General features: G+C 37.2%; 1 protein-coding gene across 1 annotated transcript; it reads right to left on the reverse strand.

Annotated features, from left to right (window-relative positions):
- Positions 1-7,648: 7,648 nt before the first annotated feature.
- LOC135223147 (myosin-11-like) lies at positions 7,649-8,956 on the reverse strand. The gene has a single exon (XM_064261650.1). The coding sequence runs from the start codon at positions 8,954-8,956 to the stop codon at positions 7,649-7,651; it is 1,308 nt and encodes a 435-aa protein (XP_064117720.1).
- Positions 8,957-20,184: the final 11,228 nt, after the last annotated feature.

Consider the following 20,184-nt stretch of genomic DNA (forward strand, 5'->3'; position numbering starts at 1 on the left):
CCCCGAGTAAGCGAAAATAATAACGGAAAGTAATATAATGACAAATAGTGTATGATAAAAATTCCCTTTTCTCATTAAAAAAAATAATTTATTCTCTTCACATCTGGAATCAGAATAAATCGAAGTGATATAATTTATTGTCTTGAAAAATTGTGGATTGCTGATCTTGGCATGATCCAAATTTTCTTAATAACGAACCAGAAAGTCTTACGATCCCAGCCAACGAAATAAAAAAAAAATTAAAAGAATCCTTTTCTTGGAGTAAAAACTCATTTCTTGCGCTCACACATCTTAAATAACCTGGTCTCCGTGATAACAACGAACGTCCCATTTTCCCCCAAACAGGAATATCTCGAGAATATTTTCATTTATTACAAGTCGGAATCGAACATCTGAAAATAGTTATTATTTTCCTCGGCATCACTTGAGAATATTATTTATTGAGTCGTCGGTTGGTCATTACGTCGTAGATAATACCAGAGTTTTTGTTTTTATGTTTTTATATTTTTGCTTATCATTTCATTGTCTGGTTTATTTCATTTCTGATTTTAAGATTCGTTCATTCTCATGCGTTTTTTTACGTTTAATTTTCTCATTTACTTCTATTCACAACCAGCAATCAGCTAAAGATGTACTTAAAAATGTCATTGCTCTTATCAAGAACAGACTGATTATCAACTCGCAGTAGTACTATATTAATGTATTATATATCTGGATAGGTAACCCACGAACTGGTATGACCAGTGAAGTAGTGCCTGTCCCCCCATCTCTCTCTCTCCTCGATAAATGAAGTTAAGAAGTATTAAACCATATTACTCGAAAAAGTGAACCCCCCCCCCCCAGTGAATGCCAGATGCCTTTGGTACATAAGCTTAGTTAGACTTTTTTTTTTTTTTATTGAGGCAGGAGGGTGTGTGTGTGTGTGTGTGTGCGCGCGTGATCCCAAAAGTCTGATCATGAACGAACCTGCTACAGTGTGTGTGTGTGTGTGTGTGTGTGCGCGTGTGTGCGTGCGTGTGATTCAAAAAGTCTGATCATGAACGAACCGCGACGTGACACGTTACGTCATCCTTGCGCCATAATTCTCATTATTATATTCGAATTTCAGCGGCTCACTTTGTCGGTAGTCTACAAAGGCTGTCGAGGATCATCTTACGACGATGGCAGAGAAGCGGCCGACGTCTCCTGGCCCCCAGCAGGTGGACCCGCCCTCCCTTGATGACCAAGGCTTTCAGAAAGTCCAGAAACGGAAAAAAAAACCCTTACAAGTATCATCAACCCTTCTAACCCCTCGACTTCTGAAGCACCTACCACGACGTCTCAGGCACTTCCCAACTTCAGAGCAGTATCCCAACAAGACCAGACATCTTATGCAGCTGTTTTAGCCCTTGAAAAAAAGTTCCCAAATGCAAAACTTCAAGCTCGACCGAACCTGAAGGGGGAATTCATTATCACCCCGAGAGATGTACGGTCGGCAGACAAAATTGTAAAAGGTAACTGATAACTAATTTGGTTAAGTTAAAACACATGGCAAGTCTATCACCATTTATTAAATGTTTTCTTTTGTTATTATTCAGAGGGCTCTGCCTATCCAGACAGTCCACCCTGTGGCCAGAATCCTCAAGGAAGACTTCATAAGCTCCAAGAAGACATAGCACTTCAACGGTCCAGAGCAGCAGCTGGTCAGTTAGCTCAAGCTGAGCGCATGGTCAAACGTAGTCGTGTAGAACGAAATGTTATCGGTGTTATCTTAGATCGTAACGAAAATGACATGTATCGACAAGGCATGAGAGTTGGAATATTCAAGGGGCGCTACAGTAGGAGACAATTTGATATCTGTAGCCAGCAACTGTATAGTATTGGCGAAGTGAGTGCAGACAAGGAGATAGGACTACGTCAGGCAGTACAGCAATCATCTAGGTTTGGTGGTCAAGGTTATGCTAAGTGCAACTGTACTGTAGGCAAGAAACAGCGTCAAACAAATCGCTGTAAAAGTTACAAGGAAGGTTACAAGTGCAATAGTCGGTGCCAATCTGGCTTGAATTGTAAGAATAAAAACTGATATAATATTTAAAATGTCACATTTTATACTTTATTTTTAATTTTGATATATCGTTACATAGGTTTTAGAAAATAAAATTTTACTCAAGAACACGGTTTGCTTTTCTGTCAGTTCATTACTTCACATGAGTCAATATCTTACGTGCAGGTACAAGTTTTCATGTACGCCGAGAAACATATTCTTGGCCGGCGTCATGCAATAACTTAACACTGTTTTTCTTCCATGAAGCTTCATTCCTTGTCCTTTTTCTTCCTCTTGGCTGTTGCACATCATCATTGTGATCACTTTCACCATCAGAGGAAGGCATAATGGCGCTAAATAAGGGATAATAATCCAAAAAAACCAAACCACAACACCGTGGAATTCGAATTCCACCGCGAAAATCACTAGACTGGAACGTAAACAATAGCGGAGATAGTAAACTGTGCGGTGATTGGCCGACAATTACAGGCGCATTATGGGGAAAAATGCTGATTGGCTTAGAACTGACTACCCGCTCTTGAGCAGCGAACGTACTTCCTTGTTCTAACTGAGATCTTATGAGGCTGTAACCTCCGCGCGACACCGCGTTCATTCATGTAGACAAAATCGATAATTCCTACTGCTCAAGTAAGGATTTCGACCTTTTTTAAACTCCTGAATAGCATAAAAATGCAACAAATAGACAGAGGAAACGTTGCCAAATCTACTGAAATGCCTAACTCAATACTTGTGGGGGTGGCGTTTACAACGCTGTGGTTCTGAGGCCCTCTATGCAAGTATTCAAACCATTATGCATTGCATAACCCATGTTTTGCATATATGAAAGGCATTGAACTTACGGGTTTTTACGCCACACCAGAGGTTGCCACAGTAGTATATGCAAGTATTCAACCCATTATGCAATTCATAACCCATGTTTTGCATATATAAGAGGCATTGAACTTACGGGTTTTTACGCCGCGCCAGAGGTTGCCACAGTAGTATATGCAAGTATTCTACCCATTATGCATTGCATAACCCATGTTTTGCATATATGAAAGGCATTGAACTTACGGGTTTTTACGCCGCGCCAGAGGTTGCCACAGTAGTATATGCAAGTATTCAACCCATTATGCATTGCATAACCCAGTTTTGCATATATGAAAGGCATTGAACTTACGGGTTTTTACGGCCGCCCAGAGGTTGCCACAGTAGTATATGCAAGTATTCTACCCATTATGCATTGATAAACCCATGTTTTGCAATTATATGAAAGCATTGAAATTAGGGTTTTTACGCTGCGCCAGAGGTTGCACCGTAGAATATGCAAGTTATTCAAACCCATTATGCATTGCATAACCCATGTTTTGCATATATGAAAGGCATTGAACTTATGGGTTTTTACGTCGCGCCAAAGGTTGCCTCAGTAGTATATGCAAGTATTCTTCAACCCATTATGCATTGCATAACCCATGTTTTGCATATATGAAAAGGCATTGCAATCTTACAAGGTTTTTATTTTTACGCTGCGCCAAGAGGTTGCCACAGTAGCTATAGGCAAGTATTGTCTTCTAACCCATTATTGTAAAAAAAACCATTGCATAAACCCAATGTTTTGCATATATGAAAAGGCAATTGAAACTTACGGGTTTTGACGCTGCCAAGCAAGGTTGCCACAGTAGTATATGCAATCAAGTATTGAACCCATTATGCATTTGCATAAACCCATGTTTTCGCATATATGAAAGGTCATTGAAACTTATGGGTTTTTACGCCGCGGCCAGAGGGTTGCCACAGGTAGTATATGCATGTATTCAACCCATCATGCATTGAATAACCCATGTTTTGCATATAAGAAAGGCATTGGACTTTGGGTTTTTACGCCGCGCCAGAAGTTGCCACAGTAGTATATGCAAGTATTCAATCCATTATGCATTGCATAACCCATGATTTGCATATATGAAAGGCATTGAACTTACGGGTTTTTACGCCGCGCCAGAGGTTGCCACAGTAGTATATGCAAGTATTCAACCCATTATGCATTGCATAACCCATGTTTTGCATATATGAAAGGCATTGAACTTACGGGTTTTTACGCCGCGCCAGAGGTTGCCACAGTAGTATATGCAAGTATTGAACACATTATGCATTGCATAACCCATGATTTGCATATATGAAAGGCATTGAATACTAGGGTTTTTACGCTGCGCCAGAGGTTGCCACAGTAGTACTGCATGTATTCAACCCCATTATGCATTGCATTAACCCATGTTTTGCATATATGAAAAGGCATTGAACTTACGGGTTTTTACGCCGCGCCAGAGGTTGCCACAGTAGTATATGCAAGTATTCAACCCATTATGCATGCGTAACCCATGTTTTGCCATATATGGATAAAGGCATTGGACAACTTACGGGTTTTTTACGCCGCGCCAGAAGGTTGCCACAGTTAGATATATTGCAAGTTATTCGACCGATTATTGGCATTGCATAACCCAATGTTTTTGTCAATATATTGAAATGGCATTGAAACTTACGGGTTTTTACGCCGCGCCAGAGGGTTGGCCACAGTAGTATATGCAAGTACTTGAAACCCATTATTGCATTGCATAACCCACCCAGTTTTGCATATATGGAAAGGCCATTGAACTTACGGGTTTTTAGGCCCACGCCAGTAGGTTTGGCCCACAGTACTTAGATGCAAGTATTGAACACATTATGCATTGCATAACCCACCCATTGTTTTGCCATATATGAAAGGCATTGAAACCTTACGGGTTTTTTTACGTCCGAGCCAGAGGTTGGCCACCAGTAGTATATTGCAAGGTATTTACCCTTATTGCCATAAACCCATGTTTGCAATATGAAAGGCATTGAACTTACGGGGTTTTTAGGCCCACGCCAGAGGTTGCCACAAGTAAGTATTAGCAAGTATTGGAAACCCATTAATTGCATTGCATAACCCTGTTTTGCATTAGATGAAAGGCCATTGAAACTTACGGGGTTGGGTTTTTACGGCCAGCGCCAGAGGGTTTGTCCACCCCAGTTAGTATATGCAACGTTTGGAATTCAAAACCCATTATGCATTGCATAAACCCCATGTTTTTGCAATATATGAAAGGTCATTGAACCTTGAACGGGTTTTTACGCCGCGCCAGAGGTTGCCACAGTAAGTATATGCAAGTATTTTCAACCCATTAGCTTAACCCATTTTTGGCATAAATATGAAGGCATTTTTGAACTTGCCACGGGTTTTTACGAAAGGCCATTGAACTTGCCACAGGGTAATATATGCAATTATTCTAACCCATTATGCATTGCCATAAACCGGACGGGTTTTGCCACATATGAAAGGCATTGTAAACTTACGGGTTTTTACGCCGAAAGCCAGAGGTTTTCCAACCCAAGTTATGCAATCAAGTCATTCAAACCCTTATGGAATTTTGGCATAACCCATGAAAAGCATAATTGGGGAAAAGGCATTGAAATTACGGGTTTTTTACACCGCGCCAGAGGTTGCCACAGTAGTATATGCAAGTATTCTACCCATTATGCATTGCTAACCCATGTTTTGCATATATGAAAGGCATTGAACTTACGGGTTTTTACGCCGCGCCAGAGTTGCCACAGTAGTATGGCAAGTATTCTACCCATTATGCATTGCATAAACCCATGTTTTGGCATATATGAAAGGCATGAACTTACGGGTTTTTAACGCCGCGCCAGAGGTTGACCACAGTAGTATATGCAAGTATTCTACCCATTATGCATTGAAACATAACCCATGTTTTGCATATATGAAAGGCATTGAACTTACGGGTTTTTACGCCGCGCCAGAGGTTGCCACAGTAGTATATGCAAGGTATTCTACCCATTATGCATATTGCATAACCCATGTTTTTGCAATATGAAAGGGAGGCATTGAACTTACGGGTTTTTACGCCGCGCTAGAGGTTGCCTCAGTAGTATATTGCAAGATTCTACCAAGATGCATTGGGGGCCCTAAACCCATGTTTTGCATATATGAAAGGCTTGGAAACTTACGGGTTTTTTACGCCGCGCCAGAGGCGCAACCCAGTAGTATATGCAAGTATTAGACCCATTATTGCATTGCATAAACCCATGTTTTTTGCATATATGAAAGCATTGAACTTACGGGTTTTTACGCCGTGTAGAGGGTTTGCCACAGTTAGTATATGCAAGTATTCAACCATTATGATTGCATAACCCATGTTTTGGCATATATGAAAGGCATTGAACTTACGGGTTTTTAACGCCGCGCCAGAGGTTGCCACAGTAGAGATGCAAGTATTCAAACCCATTAGGCAATTGCATAAACCATGTTTGTAATGGAAAACAAAGTTATTTTCCTACCCATAAGGCCATGCATTAAAACCCAGTTTTGGCAAATTCACTTTGAAAGGATTGAACTTACGTTGTACGCAGCGGCCGATAGGTTGCCACAGTAGTATATGCAAGTATTTAACCCATTATGCATTGCATAACCATGTTTTCCATATTTTAAGGGAAAGCATGACTACGGGTACGCCCGTTTTGCTAGAGGTTCTTGTTTTTCCACAGTAGTATATGCAAGTTATTTTTCACATTAGCATTGCAATTTTTAAACCCCAAATGTTTTGCCCATTATTGAGTCATTGAACTTACGGGTTTTTACGCCGCGCAGAGTCGCAACCAGGTGTATATGCAAGTATTCTAACCCAGTATGCATTGCATAACCCATGTTTGCATATATGAAAGGCATTGAACTTACGGGTTTTTTACGCCGCGCCAGGAGTTGCCACAGTAGTATATGCAAGTATTCTTTACCCAGTATGGCATTCCCGCATAACAACCCATGTTTTGCATATATGAAAGGCATGAACTTACGGGTTTTTACGCGCGCCAGAGGTTGCCACAGTAGTATATGCAAGTACTCCAACCCATTATTGCATTTTGCCATAACCATGTTTTGCCCCATATGAAAGCATTGAAACTTACGGGTTTTTACCGCCGCCGGACAGAAGAGTTGCACAGTAGTTATTTTTATTGCCAGGGATTACAAACCCATTTAGCATTGCATAACCAATATTTTGCATATGAACTTACGCCTTATGGTGGCCTTCTTGGTTCTCTGACCAGCTTTTGGCTCTCAAACTGAGAGTTTCATCCTCCAGCCTCTGAACAGCCGTTGGCTCTGAAGCTGAGAGCTCTCCCTCCAGCCTCCAAACTGCTGTTGGCGTCCTCAACGCTTGAGAAAAGGCTTTGTCCTTTTTACCTCCGAAAACAGCTGTTGGCTCTCAAGCTGAGAGCTTGTCCTCCTACCTCCAAAAAATTTTTCCTTTGATTCTCACCAGGAGAGTTTGTTCGTTCCTTGAGACAGTGCCTTGGCTGACGAGTTGGGGGAACTCAGCAGCCATTGCCTTCCTTCTCAGTGAAAGATGAATATCCTGAAGATCCTTATTCATCTCCATGAAGAACATCTTCCACAATGTGCTTGAGCCCTCCCATTGTTTCTCGTAATCCTCGTTCTTCTTCCCGCTGGGCGTCCAGTACTTCTTGCGTTGTTCTCTTCTGTCTCACGGGCCTTCTCACAGGGGTCTTCCTCACTCCCTGTGCCTTTCCTTCCTATGTTCCTTCTGTGCACTTTTCTCGCTTCCCTTCAATTCCAATATCATCTCCATGTTCCAGCGCAATGTGTTCTAGCTGGAAATTCCTCTGAGCAGTCCCATGTAGAAACATCATCAGCATGTATTTGTCATGTTCCCTCAAAGCCTCCTCCTGTGTTCTTAGCTGTTCCCTGAGACGCTTTTCTTCTCTCATTCTATTCTGCTCCTGTAGCTGAATCTTTTCTTTCAGCATATCGCAGTCCTTGAGAAGTCGCTGCACTTCCAGCTGGGCTTCACTCTCCTTGTTCTTCAAAGAGATGATATCTTTTTCTTTACAATCCAGCAAGCATTCCAGGCTCTGCTTTTGACGGAGGACGATTTCCATTTTTTCCTGGATTTGATTCTCCCGTTTATGCTGCTCCTCTGCTTCTCTGTTCTTTTGCCTCAGGTTCTCCTGATATTGCCTTTTCATTTTAATCTCTACGTCTTCCTTCTCCTTAACTAAGAGGCTGTTTTTATGTACCTGCTCTCGATAGACTTCATTATCTTTCTGCAGCCTCTCGACCTCCTCATCTTTCTCCCTCTTTCTTTTCTTCGCTTCTTCCAGCAAGTTCTCTATTTCTTTCAGACGATGGAGAGCATCCTGCAGAGTATTGTTATTTTGTCTCTCAGTTTCTAATGATTTCTCTAGTAACATTATGTCCAGTGTCTTTTCTTTTAATTCTCCTTTCATATTGGCGTTTTCTCCGCCTAGTTCAGCCACCCAGTTCTTCATGACTTGAAGCTCGTCTCCTAGTAACTCATGACTTGTTTTCTCAGCGTTTAAGATTTCATTTGTCAAGATGGCCACAGATTCTGCTTGGCTGAGAAGTGACTGGAGCTTTTGATTTTCGTCCTGCATAATCAGGACATCCTGCTGGATACTTACGTTCTCTTTTTCAGCGAGCCTCAGTTTTTCTTGGAGAGAAGAGTTATCCTCTTCAGTTTCCTCCAATATTCTCTTCATTATTTCCCGTTTGTCGTGACCTTCCTCCAATTCCTTAGTTTTAAGGTTGAGGGATTCTTTCAGAAGGTCGACTTCCTTCTCTTTCTCAAGTAAATCGTTCCTAAGGTCTTCATTCATCCTACAGAACTCTTCGTTTTCCAAATCAAGCAACTGATTCATATTTCGGATTCTTTTAATTTGAGGCAGAGTTCTGTTTCCTTCTGTAGAGTGGGCCTTCAGCTCCTCTCTTGCGTTCTCAGCCATCTCCTGCTGGAAGAACAGTTTTTCCCTCTCTCTTTCCTCTTCGTCTCTCTTCTTGAGCAAGAGATCTTTCTTTCTCATCCAGATGACTCTCCAATGTCGTGTTATGTATCCGTCTGTTCTTCATTTACCTTTTCCAACGTTTGCACTTTATTTTGAGCTAATCTTAAATCTTCCTCTAAATGCAGTTTGTCATCTAGAAGTTTTTCAATTTGGTGAAGAAGATAATCGTCGAGTTGTTCCCTATTTAGACTGTCTTCCAGTCTAGCACTTCGTCAACGTCGTCACAGTCAGTATCCAAGTCATCAGTCTCATCGAGTTGTTCCATGTTTAGACTGTCTTCCAGTCTAACTACTTCATCAACCTTATCACAGTCAATATCCAAGTCGTCATCAGTCTCGTCGAGTTGTTCCATGTTTAGACTGTCTTCCAGTCTAGCCACTTCGTCAAAGTCGGTGCCTGAGTCGTCTTTAGTCTCGTCCAGTTGTTCCATATCATCGAGATCTTCAGTTTCCATACTGTCTTCCAGTATGGTTTCTTCACTAATATCCAAGACGTCAAGATCTCGTGTTCCTTTAATCTTGTGAAAACAGTAAACAGCAAACGCCAAGCCTGCCAACAATGCCATCACAGGGATGGCGACGGCAAAGGCTGACGTAACAAAGCTGTTACGTTGTACAATCACGATTTCCGGATCACGAGAATCCGCCATATTATAAGAGGATATGTCCTGTACGCCAACATGAATCTGTTGAGAACCAAACAAGGTTACACAGTCCTCACAGATAGAAACATACAGGTCACAGCACAAGTAATACAGCACTAGTAGCAAAAAGCAATAAGTCGCAATCATGATGAATGAAGCGTTATACCCGGAGACTCTCGCTGTCTCCATGCATAGTTTTTCAAACGGACGCTGGATTTGAGGGGCTCTGAAGGCGTTCGCTCCTGGTGCCAACAACGTCTTCATTCCAGGGAGGACTTCGGAAGTGGCTTCACGGCTCGGCTCCGAAGGATTCCTCCACTTCTTCGTTGCTGTTCTGACGAAAGAGTCCAGGTCCTCGACGAGTTAATGCGGTTCTTCTGGAGGATCGAGGTCTGTCGAAGGAATCCCTGCTAATCTTCTTCGACTTTTAACCTCCGCCGTGATCACAAGTTCACTTTTGTCCAGTCCAACATCCTCCTGCTATTAATTACGCGAGTCTCTCTGATTTTTGGAAAATTTGACCTAAAGTTTATCGAATTTGTATTCCTTATTAATGATCCTGTTTTGTTCAAGTTGTGTCATAATCTTCCGTAAAACTTTTTCCATGCTCTTCATTTTTTTCCCTCTTTAGTGTAGACGCTTCAGTTAGTAACTTAATTATCAGTAGTAGTAATATTACCGTATTGATAATTGATTATTATTTTTAACATAACTTTGGCGTAATAGTAATACTAACGATATTATTATTACTATTATTATATAACTTTTGCGATAATAGTAATACCAACGGTGTTTTATATATATATATATATATATATATATATATATATATATATATATATATACATATATATATATATATATATATATATATATAGATATATATATATATATGTATATATATATATATATATATATATATATATGTATAGATATATATCTATATACATCTATAAATATACACACACATATATATATATATAATATAGTTATATAGTAATAATATTATATTATATATATATATATACATATATATAATATATATATAATTATATATATATTATATATTGATAATATATTATATATATATATCATTATATATATATCTATATTATATGGATATTAGTTTATTTATTTAATAAGAATATATACTATACACGTATAATATATATCTATATATTATAGATATAATTATATATAATAATATATAATATACACTATATGTATATATGTTATATTCAAGTTCAAAGTGTGAAACTAGTCATTTCATGTAATGCCTGGAAATTTCCAGTCGTTTCACGAAATGACTATTTCACGTCGGTCATTTCGTGAAACGACTAAATATTCAGCTATTACGTGAAATGGCTGGAAATTGGTGTCCTCATTACACAACTTGGCTAAAACTTTTGGAGGGAGGGAGGGAGTGTTTATTCATAGCATTATTATTATTTTTATTTTTATTTTTATTTATGTGCCTTTTAAAATCACATCTACAAGTATGTTAAAATAATCATATAACACATCTAAACATTTTGTTGAATGTCTTAAAATGATTAAAATTATTAGAATAATTATAAACATTTTTGAGCATTTACTGAACGAATTTACTTATTTGTTGTACTTGTTAAAATAATTAAAATAATCATAAAACACATTTGAACATTTCGCTGAACTACGTTACTTATTTGTTTGTACAGGTAGAAATAAATTCAAGTAGTCAAAATTATAAAACACATTTGAAAATTCTGTTGAGCAGATTTACTTAGTCACTTGTTTGCACACGTTAGACTGTTATGACATCGACTGTTACACTTGCGCTTAGCCTTGTAATAATTACATCGATTTGTAGAACACTCTTTTTTGCCTGTACCACAGCCGCATTTTAAGAAACCCTGACCAAAGTGGTTGTAGATTTCAAAGCCTGCCGAAGGGAAACTTGTTCATCTTGTTTGACATCAGACCGAGTGAGAAGTTTCTGCGGACAGAGATTAAATTGGATGCGTGAATACTTGGCCTTGATTATGCCACTCTTAAGGAATAAGAACTGCAACATTAACTGCTACTTCCCCTGCCTTCGAGTCTAACCGGCTTTGCTTTACCATTCGCTAAGCTTGCGAGAGCTGTTCTTCTCTTGCTCGCCTCCTTTCCTGTGTTATATCAAGCTCACGTCTTTAAGTGGTGACGGACTGAGTGGTGGAGACTCTTCATGGGTGCGGGGTGGCGATGTGAACTCTGGTGTAGGCTGTTTCAGTTCAAGTATGTTCGGAAACGATAATAAGAGATAAAAAAAAAATCTTACTTCTTGAGAATAGAGTATCCATGACGAGACTTCGACGATGGATCCCTGGCAGCTGTCTTCAGGTCTTTAATTGTCTTATAGTACTCTTCTTTAGCAATCCATTTTTTTTTTTACACTGATGATATTTTTGAAAAAGCGCTTTTGTAAATTTGACTTCAAAATTACACTGAGCCATTACAATCTGCAACACACCGGTAGGCAAGTTTATAACCTGTATGACACCAGTAGACCACTGAATAGCAACTAAAATCTCCTTCCCTCCCTCCCTAAACAGTTTTAGCCAGGTTGCGTAATGAAGACACCAATTTTCCAGCCATTTCACGTAATAGCTGAATATTTGAGTCGTTTCACGAAATGACCGAGTGAAATAGTCATTTCGTGTAACGACTGAAATTTCCAGGCATTACATGAAATGACTAGTTTCACACTTTGTAACACACACACACACACACACACACACACACACACACATATATATATATATATATTATATATATATATATATAAATGTGTGTGTGTGTGTATATTATATGATATATAAATATAGATTATATATATAGATGAGAGATCTATAGATATGATTATATATATATTAGATTATTAATAAAGATATATATAGATATATAGTATTATATATATAATATACATATATATATATATATAGATATAGGATATAGATTATAATATGATATGATATAGTATATATACACACGAGTATATATATATATATAGATATATATACAATATAAAAGGTATATATATAAATATATATATAGATGATATATATATATATATACATATATATATATATATATATATATATATATATTATGGTCACACGCATATATATATATATATAATATAATATATATAATATGGATATATATATAATTATATATAGTCTAAATATATACAGATATAAAATGTATATATACATACATCGATATAGTATATATTATATATATAATACTCGATATATGTCTAAAATATATGTGTATATATATACAAATATATATATTATATATATATATATATATATTATATATATATATATGATATATATATATATATATTATGCTTAAAAAATCACAGTAGATGCACGTGACTTCATAAAAATAAAAAAGCGGAGTACCACGGGAAATTGATAGTCAGGAATCCAAGCGCTTTGCGTTCTTTTATTCAGACATCGTCAAGGAGCTACTAAAGTACAATTGGAGAGGAAGGCCTCAGGTACAAACAAGATCAGGAATACCAGATGGTTAATTATCAAAAGGGTAAAAATTAAAAGGGATAATCCAGGATTATCGGATATCACACGGTCACAAACTTAAACAGATTCTGACCCTAACCGAAATTACAAAGTATCTTTACAGTCCTAAAACATGTAAAAACTGAATATATTAATTTTGTTGCTTATATTTATCTACAACTTTTTTCATTATGAAAGCATCAAGTTTAAAAAACCAAGACTTAAATTTAGAACATTTCTATTATTTGACTTGATAAAACAAGATTCAATGATATTCCTTTTTAACTGTGTCATTACATGGGACTAAGGCTCTTGCTTGACTTCAACACCCGCAATCCCCTTTGGGACACGAACTGTGTTAGTGTTGATACAAATGGTTCCAAGATTGAACAAATAATAAATGATCATAACCTCTGTATATTAATTAAACGAGGGAGATATGAGCAATTGCTATTCAAAAAAACTCATGGAGCATATTCATCAACAGATGTAACTCTGTTCCAACAATATTATTGATAGGTTTTGAATGAAACGTCCTAGATGACCTATATGGCAGTGACCATTTCCTATTTTTATAACCATGGTTGGGGACACACACCAAACTACTCGTATTCACGTTATAATACAAATAAAGCTGACTGGGATAAGTTTCAATTTTATACGTTCAAATGCCTCCCATCCATTATTCACAAGATCAGGATGAAACAAATGATTTCCTCGAAAACTTCATCTCAAAAAGCAGCTGCCAAAATCTATGCCCTGACGGATGCCCGACCAATGAGACACTCGGTCCCTTGGTGGTCAGAGACTTTAACCCAATTAATGAATGAAAAGCATGCAATTAGAAACCTTAAAAAAAAGATATAAAAATTTTAGTACTGGTCCCCTAATGGTGGGAAATACCATAAACAAATTCGTTGATATAGCCATAGAAATCAGTATTATGAAACAATATCTTAATAAGATATCTGCTAAATTCAGAGACGAACCAATAAAATGGAAAATAAATTCGTGGCAAAAACACGTATCCAGTATATCCGAAACTACTTCAATGGCTCGCTAATTCATGATACACAGGCAATTCTCAAATGTTATTGGACGTAGTATTGAAAACATAAGCAGGATAAATGATTTGGATGCCCACTTTCGATCCATTAAAAGAAAAGATGAAGCAATTCTATTGAATTTTGATACAGTGGAAGATATCTTCTACAATAAAAGATTTACTACAGAGGAAATGAAATTTGCATTATCAAATTGTAGTTCAACAGCCCCTGGTAGAGATAATATAAATTTTGATATGATAAAAAATCTAGCCCCTTTGGCTTAGGCCTATCTATTAGATTTTATAATTATCTTTGCACACATCTATTTCCAAAGGCATGGAAATTACTGGACAAAATGGTAAATTATAGATTTAACCGGCGTTTACGTAGTGACATTTCATCAGCTTCAAAATTTGGCTCTCAAACAGAATGATCCACCTTGGACTCTCTATCACACTTGGAAAATTATATCCGTAGAGGTTTTGAACGAAAGTCAAATCCAGTAAGCCATATTTTTTTGACGTTCAGAAGGCATAAGATACTATTTGGAGGCATTCAGTACTGAAATCCTTACATCACAACAGTTTTCGAGGACACCTTCCTATTTTTATTAGAACTTTTGTTAGTGGAAGAACATTCCAAACTCGCATAGACAATATTTATTCAGAATCTTTCAACCTTGATTGTGGTGTACCCCAGGGTAGTGCCTTAAGTGGAACTATTTTTGCATTAGGAGGTCATGGCATAGTTGCTCAAATGCCACAGGAAGTGAAAAGTAGTCTGTATGTGGACGCCTTTGCAATATACTACTCGTTAAATAATCTTCGTCACTTATAAAGAATTCTGAATAACGCTACTCGTAAAATACAAGTTTGGACTGCTTCTGTTGGTTTCAGACTTTCAGCTGAAAAAAGTCCAGCAATAATGTTCTACAAGAATAGCAGATGGAAGCAAAACCAGGATATAAAATTCACATTGGGCGACGCTCAAAAGCAATTCCAGGATAAGGTAAAATTTTTGGGACTAATATTCGATACCCACCTCAATTGGAAAGCGCACATATCATACATAAATCTAAATTTAATAATGTTCTCAACCTAATGTCTACTGATGATCTATAAAGCATTAGTCTTATCTAGAATAGATTACGGTAACCCAATATATGGATCAGGATCTAAAGCTACCTTAAAGTCTTCAGATCAAATATATACTCGAGGCCTTAGTCTTTGTAGTGGAGCATTTAGATCTTCCCCTAATATCTCAGTTTTATGTGTAAGTGGGGAGCCCACCTTTGTCCTTACATCGAGACTTTGTAAAAATGCGAAGTGCATTGAAGCTCCTATCCACCAATTCTCCAACAAAGAAACTCTTTAGTCAAAGCGATGTATTTATAAACAATCATAAACCACCATTCCCAATTAGAGCGAATAGGCTATTACAGTCAACAAACATCAGAATTAATCTTATTCAACCATCTTTTTTTCCTCCTCCTTGGATCATAAAGAAAACAAGAATATGCTCTCATCTTTTTTATTTATTAAAAAGATATAACTATACCTTGGAACATATTCAGAGGAATGGTCCCCGCTATGCTATATAAACTATATATATATATATATATATATATATATATATATATATATATATATATATATATATATATATATATATATATATATATATATATATATATATATATATATATATAATTATATACTGATGGCTCTAAGTCTTCAATGGAGATTGGCTGTGCTGCAGTATCTTCAGACAAAGCAAGTCGGCTCTCATTACCTAGTGAAGCATCAGTATTTACTTCTGAACTTCAACGATTTTATTGACAAATGAAACGGTTAAAAAAAAAAAACAATTGGGGGATAAGGTGGATCTCAAATTTGTTATTTTTTCCGATTCAAGAAGTGTCATAGAAGCCCTCAAAGGTTACACACAGAAATCCAACTGATATAAGCAAATTAAAGAGCTCCTCAACCAACTATATTCTCTCGGGGTAAATATTGAAATATGCTGGATTCCGGCCCATGTTGAGTTGTCTGTAATGAGAAAGCAGATGCCGTTGCTAAATCGGCCATACATTTACCAACCCTCGGCATTAAACTTCCTGACAAGGATTATGTAACTATACTTAAGAAGTTTTATGGTTAAAAATGGCAGGAAATTTGGAACGATGAATCGGAAAATAATTAATTGAAACAAATAAAACGAATAATTTCTCCAAGGGAATCATCAAATCAAAATGCCAAGAAAACTGAACTAATTTTAACTAGATTTATATTCAGAGTTTCTCTGTTTTTAGGATTTTAACGTTTTTATGAAAAGTAGGTATTATAAATAAAATTCAGATATTTTGTTCTATTTTTATATTATAATATATATATAATATATATAATATATATAGATATATATATATATATATATATATATGTGTGTGTATGTATGTATGTATATATATGTATATATAGTATATATATATATATATATATATATATATATATATATATATATATATATATATATATAATTTTTCTCCCGAAATTTTTCGGGCCAGACCCTGTGGGAGTCAAGCCTGACTCACTGGGATGACTAATCTCCTTCCTTTAATAAATAAATATACAAAGATGATCTTTAGTAACCATATAACGCTATGTGCCAGTCGTTATGGTGAGTTAGAATCATTGATATTAACTATTATCGGTGAAGGTATTACGATCACCACCTTATAAATGTTGATACGCGAACCCCGTCAAGCCTTACATTAAGGTCACCCAATGTCAACTGTCCCCCATCACCTTTAACCCCCATCTTGCTATTTCCTTCTAGCACCCCCCCCCCCCCCCCCATCCTCATGTTCGGGGTTTCAAGGTCTTACAGTTATTATGAGATCGTTCTGGTGGATGTTTTTTGGAAGGTAAAGTAATACTCGGATGACAGTATTTCATACGCTATTATATTTTCCAATTATTTACAATTATTTCATTATCAAAATTAAAAACATGGATATGTAAAAGAAAGAATGAACAGGAGATATCGAAAGTAATGGGTTTCTTAAATAGCTTGGAGGGGGAACACCGACAAGATGTGCCTGACATTAGCTGATGAGGCGACAAATAAAGGCGGAGAGCCGGAGAGGCGGAGTGAGTGAGCAAGCGTTAGCAGGGGTGGGGTTTGGGGAGGTTGGGGGGAGGGGGGGAGGGGGGGGGGCAGGTTAGCTAAGACGTGACCGATCTGCCCAGGTCTAAAGACTGTCACCGAATAATTTGAGACACTAGATAATATGTTAATAGTATACATCCTTCATACGCCACCATCATTATATTAAGGCACCGATGCACACATTCACTGCATTTTATTTCACACAATTCATTTTCCCCGAAAGTTTCAGAAAGAATATAGCAGATTAAAATACTTAATATTAAGTAGCCTTGATGGTTGCGAGAGGCGGAGCCAAGTGGCCCATCACACTCAAATACTGGTAACTCAATTAAGTTATGTCACAAATACAAATCCTGTGGTACTAGATTAGCATATCCTGTAATGTGTTCTTAGCATAGATTAATAAAATATTACCCTTGCAAAATTGATGAATCATACAACCCACGGCTATAAAACCTGGTGTGTAACATCTTTGTGACCAGATTCGTATATTATTGGTAATATGGGTAATTATAGATGCAGCCAAGCACAAATTGGTTGAGTAGCCATTTACGGTTTTGTGATCTTTGGTCACATCCAAATAACATATCAAACGTTTACCATTATTTAAATAGTAGATCCAGGAGATATAAGACGGAGGGCAGAACAACAGATGAAGAGAGAGAGAGAGAGAGAGAGAGAGAGAGAGAGAGAGAGAGAGAGAGAGAATACAGATGCTTATAGGATATGAAAAAATGATATTTCCGTCTGCAAAAATAATATTAATATGAATAGTCAGTTCCAACAGTATTTAAGGCTTTTTTATATATACATGGATAACGATTTAAAACAATACGTTAGGTGATAAGATTTCATAATAATCATTTTCCAAAAAATATTTAAGATGACTTATGCCTTCAAAACAGGTCTCAAATATACCCATCAGATTAACTAAACAGAAATAAAAGCTCTCTCTCTCTCTCTCTCTCTCTCTCTCTTCTCTTCTCTTCTCTCTCTCTCACTCTCTCTTTCTCTCTCTCTCTATCTCTTTGTTCATATATATTTTATTCATTAATGCATTCTTTGGCTGATTACCGTAATTTCGCTCCTCCCCCCATTCGAACTACTCTAACTATGTATCGGTTGTTTGAACGTGGGCCACTTTCAGGGCAAGAAGGGCATGATCTCTCCGAGCCAGGCCTGGCGGGGCGACACCGCTTTTGTAACTGACTGTACACCAACCCTTCCGTGTGGATGGTGGTCATCCTTTTCTTTCATTTGACAAACCCAGTGTCCATCACTTCGGCTTCCCTTTTTGTCTTCTGTTGCTTTTGCTTTTTGGGGGGTTTGTTTGTTGCTCTTCTTTTTCATATTGTATATACGTACAAATAAATGACTGCAAACAACGCAGACAGATGGAGGATCAAAGAGAGTCTTTAAAAATTTAAAAACACACGAGACTTACGTTCATATATATAGCTCTCTCTCTCTCTCTCTCTCTCTCTCTCTCTCTCTCTCTCTCTCTCTCTATATATATATTATATACATCACACACATATGTATGTTTATATATATATATATATATATATATATATATATATATATATAGTATATATATATGATAATACACCACACACACACACACACACACATATATATATAATATATATATATATATATATACATACGTAAAAGCCACTGCCACATTCATTATTTAATTGCTGAATCATGGACCATGAAGCCATAACACACTTTTGTTTCAAGACCACTAAGTTATTTCCCAAGCTGAAAATTCTAACGGACATCTATCTTCCTTCATATGTAATCTTAAGATCGCTTTCAACAACTTACCTCCTGCATCGTACATCTATCCACAGGTCCGCTACCACCCGCCCTGCAACCCCCCCACCCCCTAAAGCTTCTTTTGCTCTCATTTGCGCGACATACATTTCTTCTCCTGACTCTCAGACTTCTCAGACGTCTGTTTCTTAATATACACCAGAACTTCCTGGTTTAAACATTAAAGTCTGCGTGTCACCAACAAGTCCTATAAGCTCTCACAGACATACGCGTCAAGGAAAAAAACAACAGCAGACATAGGTGCCAAGGAAAAATACAACAGCAGACATAGTCGTCAAGGAAAAATACAACAGCAGACATAGGCGTCAACGGAAAAATACAACAGCAGACATAGGCGTTAAGGAAAAACACAACAGCACATAGGTGCCAAGGAAAAATACAACAGCAGACATAGGCGTCAAGGAAAAATACAACAGCACGGCGTACATAGGCGTCAAGGAAAAAAACACAGCGAGACATAGGTGCCAAGTAAAAATACAACAGCAGACATAGGCGCCAAGGAAAAATACAACAGCAGACATAGTCCAGGAAAAATACAACAGCAGACATAGGCGTCAAGGAAAAAAAACACAGCAGACATAGGTGTCAAGGAAAAATACAACAGCAGACATAGGCTCTATAGGCGCTCTATACTAGCCTGTTTAAGTAGCACAGAAAAAGCCGCTATTCGGAAAATAGAGAAGAATCTCTACAAGTGTAACGCTGCTGAAGTAGCCCTTACTTTTAATAAAGCATTACTATTATTATTACTATTATTATTATTATTATTTTCTTGATTTATAAATAGTTAAGCCAGTTTAAAAAAAAGTAGCAAAATTTAAACTTTAGGGAATTACTTACCAGGTGTATGGGGAGAATTTGAGATATATCAAGGAAAAAAACAACAGCAAGACATGCCAAGGAAAAATACAACAGCAGACCCCCGTTCCCGGGTTACCTGACTGTTGAATAAATGACTTTCCCCAATGTGCAAGAAAGACTTTGCTTTAAGATCAGTACCGG

The sequence above is a fragment of the Macrobrachium nipponense genome, chromosome 8, assembly GCF_015104395.2.
Source record: "Macrobrachium nipponense isolate FS-2020 chromosome 8, ASM1510439v2, whole genome shotgun sequence".
Lineage (NCBI taxonomy): Eukaryota > Metazoa > Arthropoda > Malacostraca > Decapoda > Palaemonidae > Macrobrachium > Macrobrachium nipponense.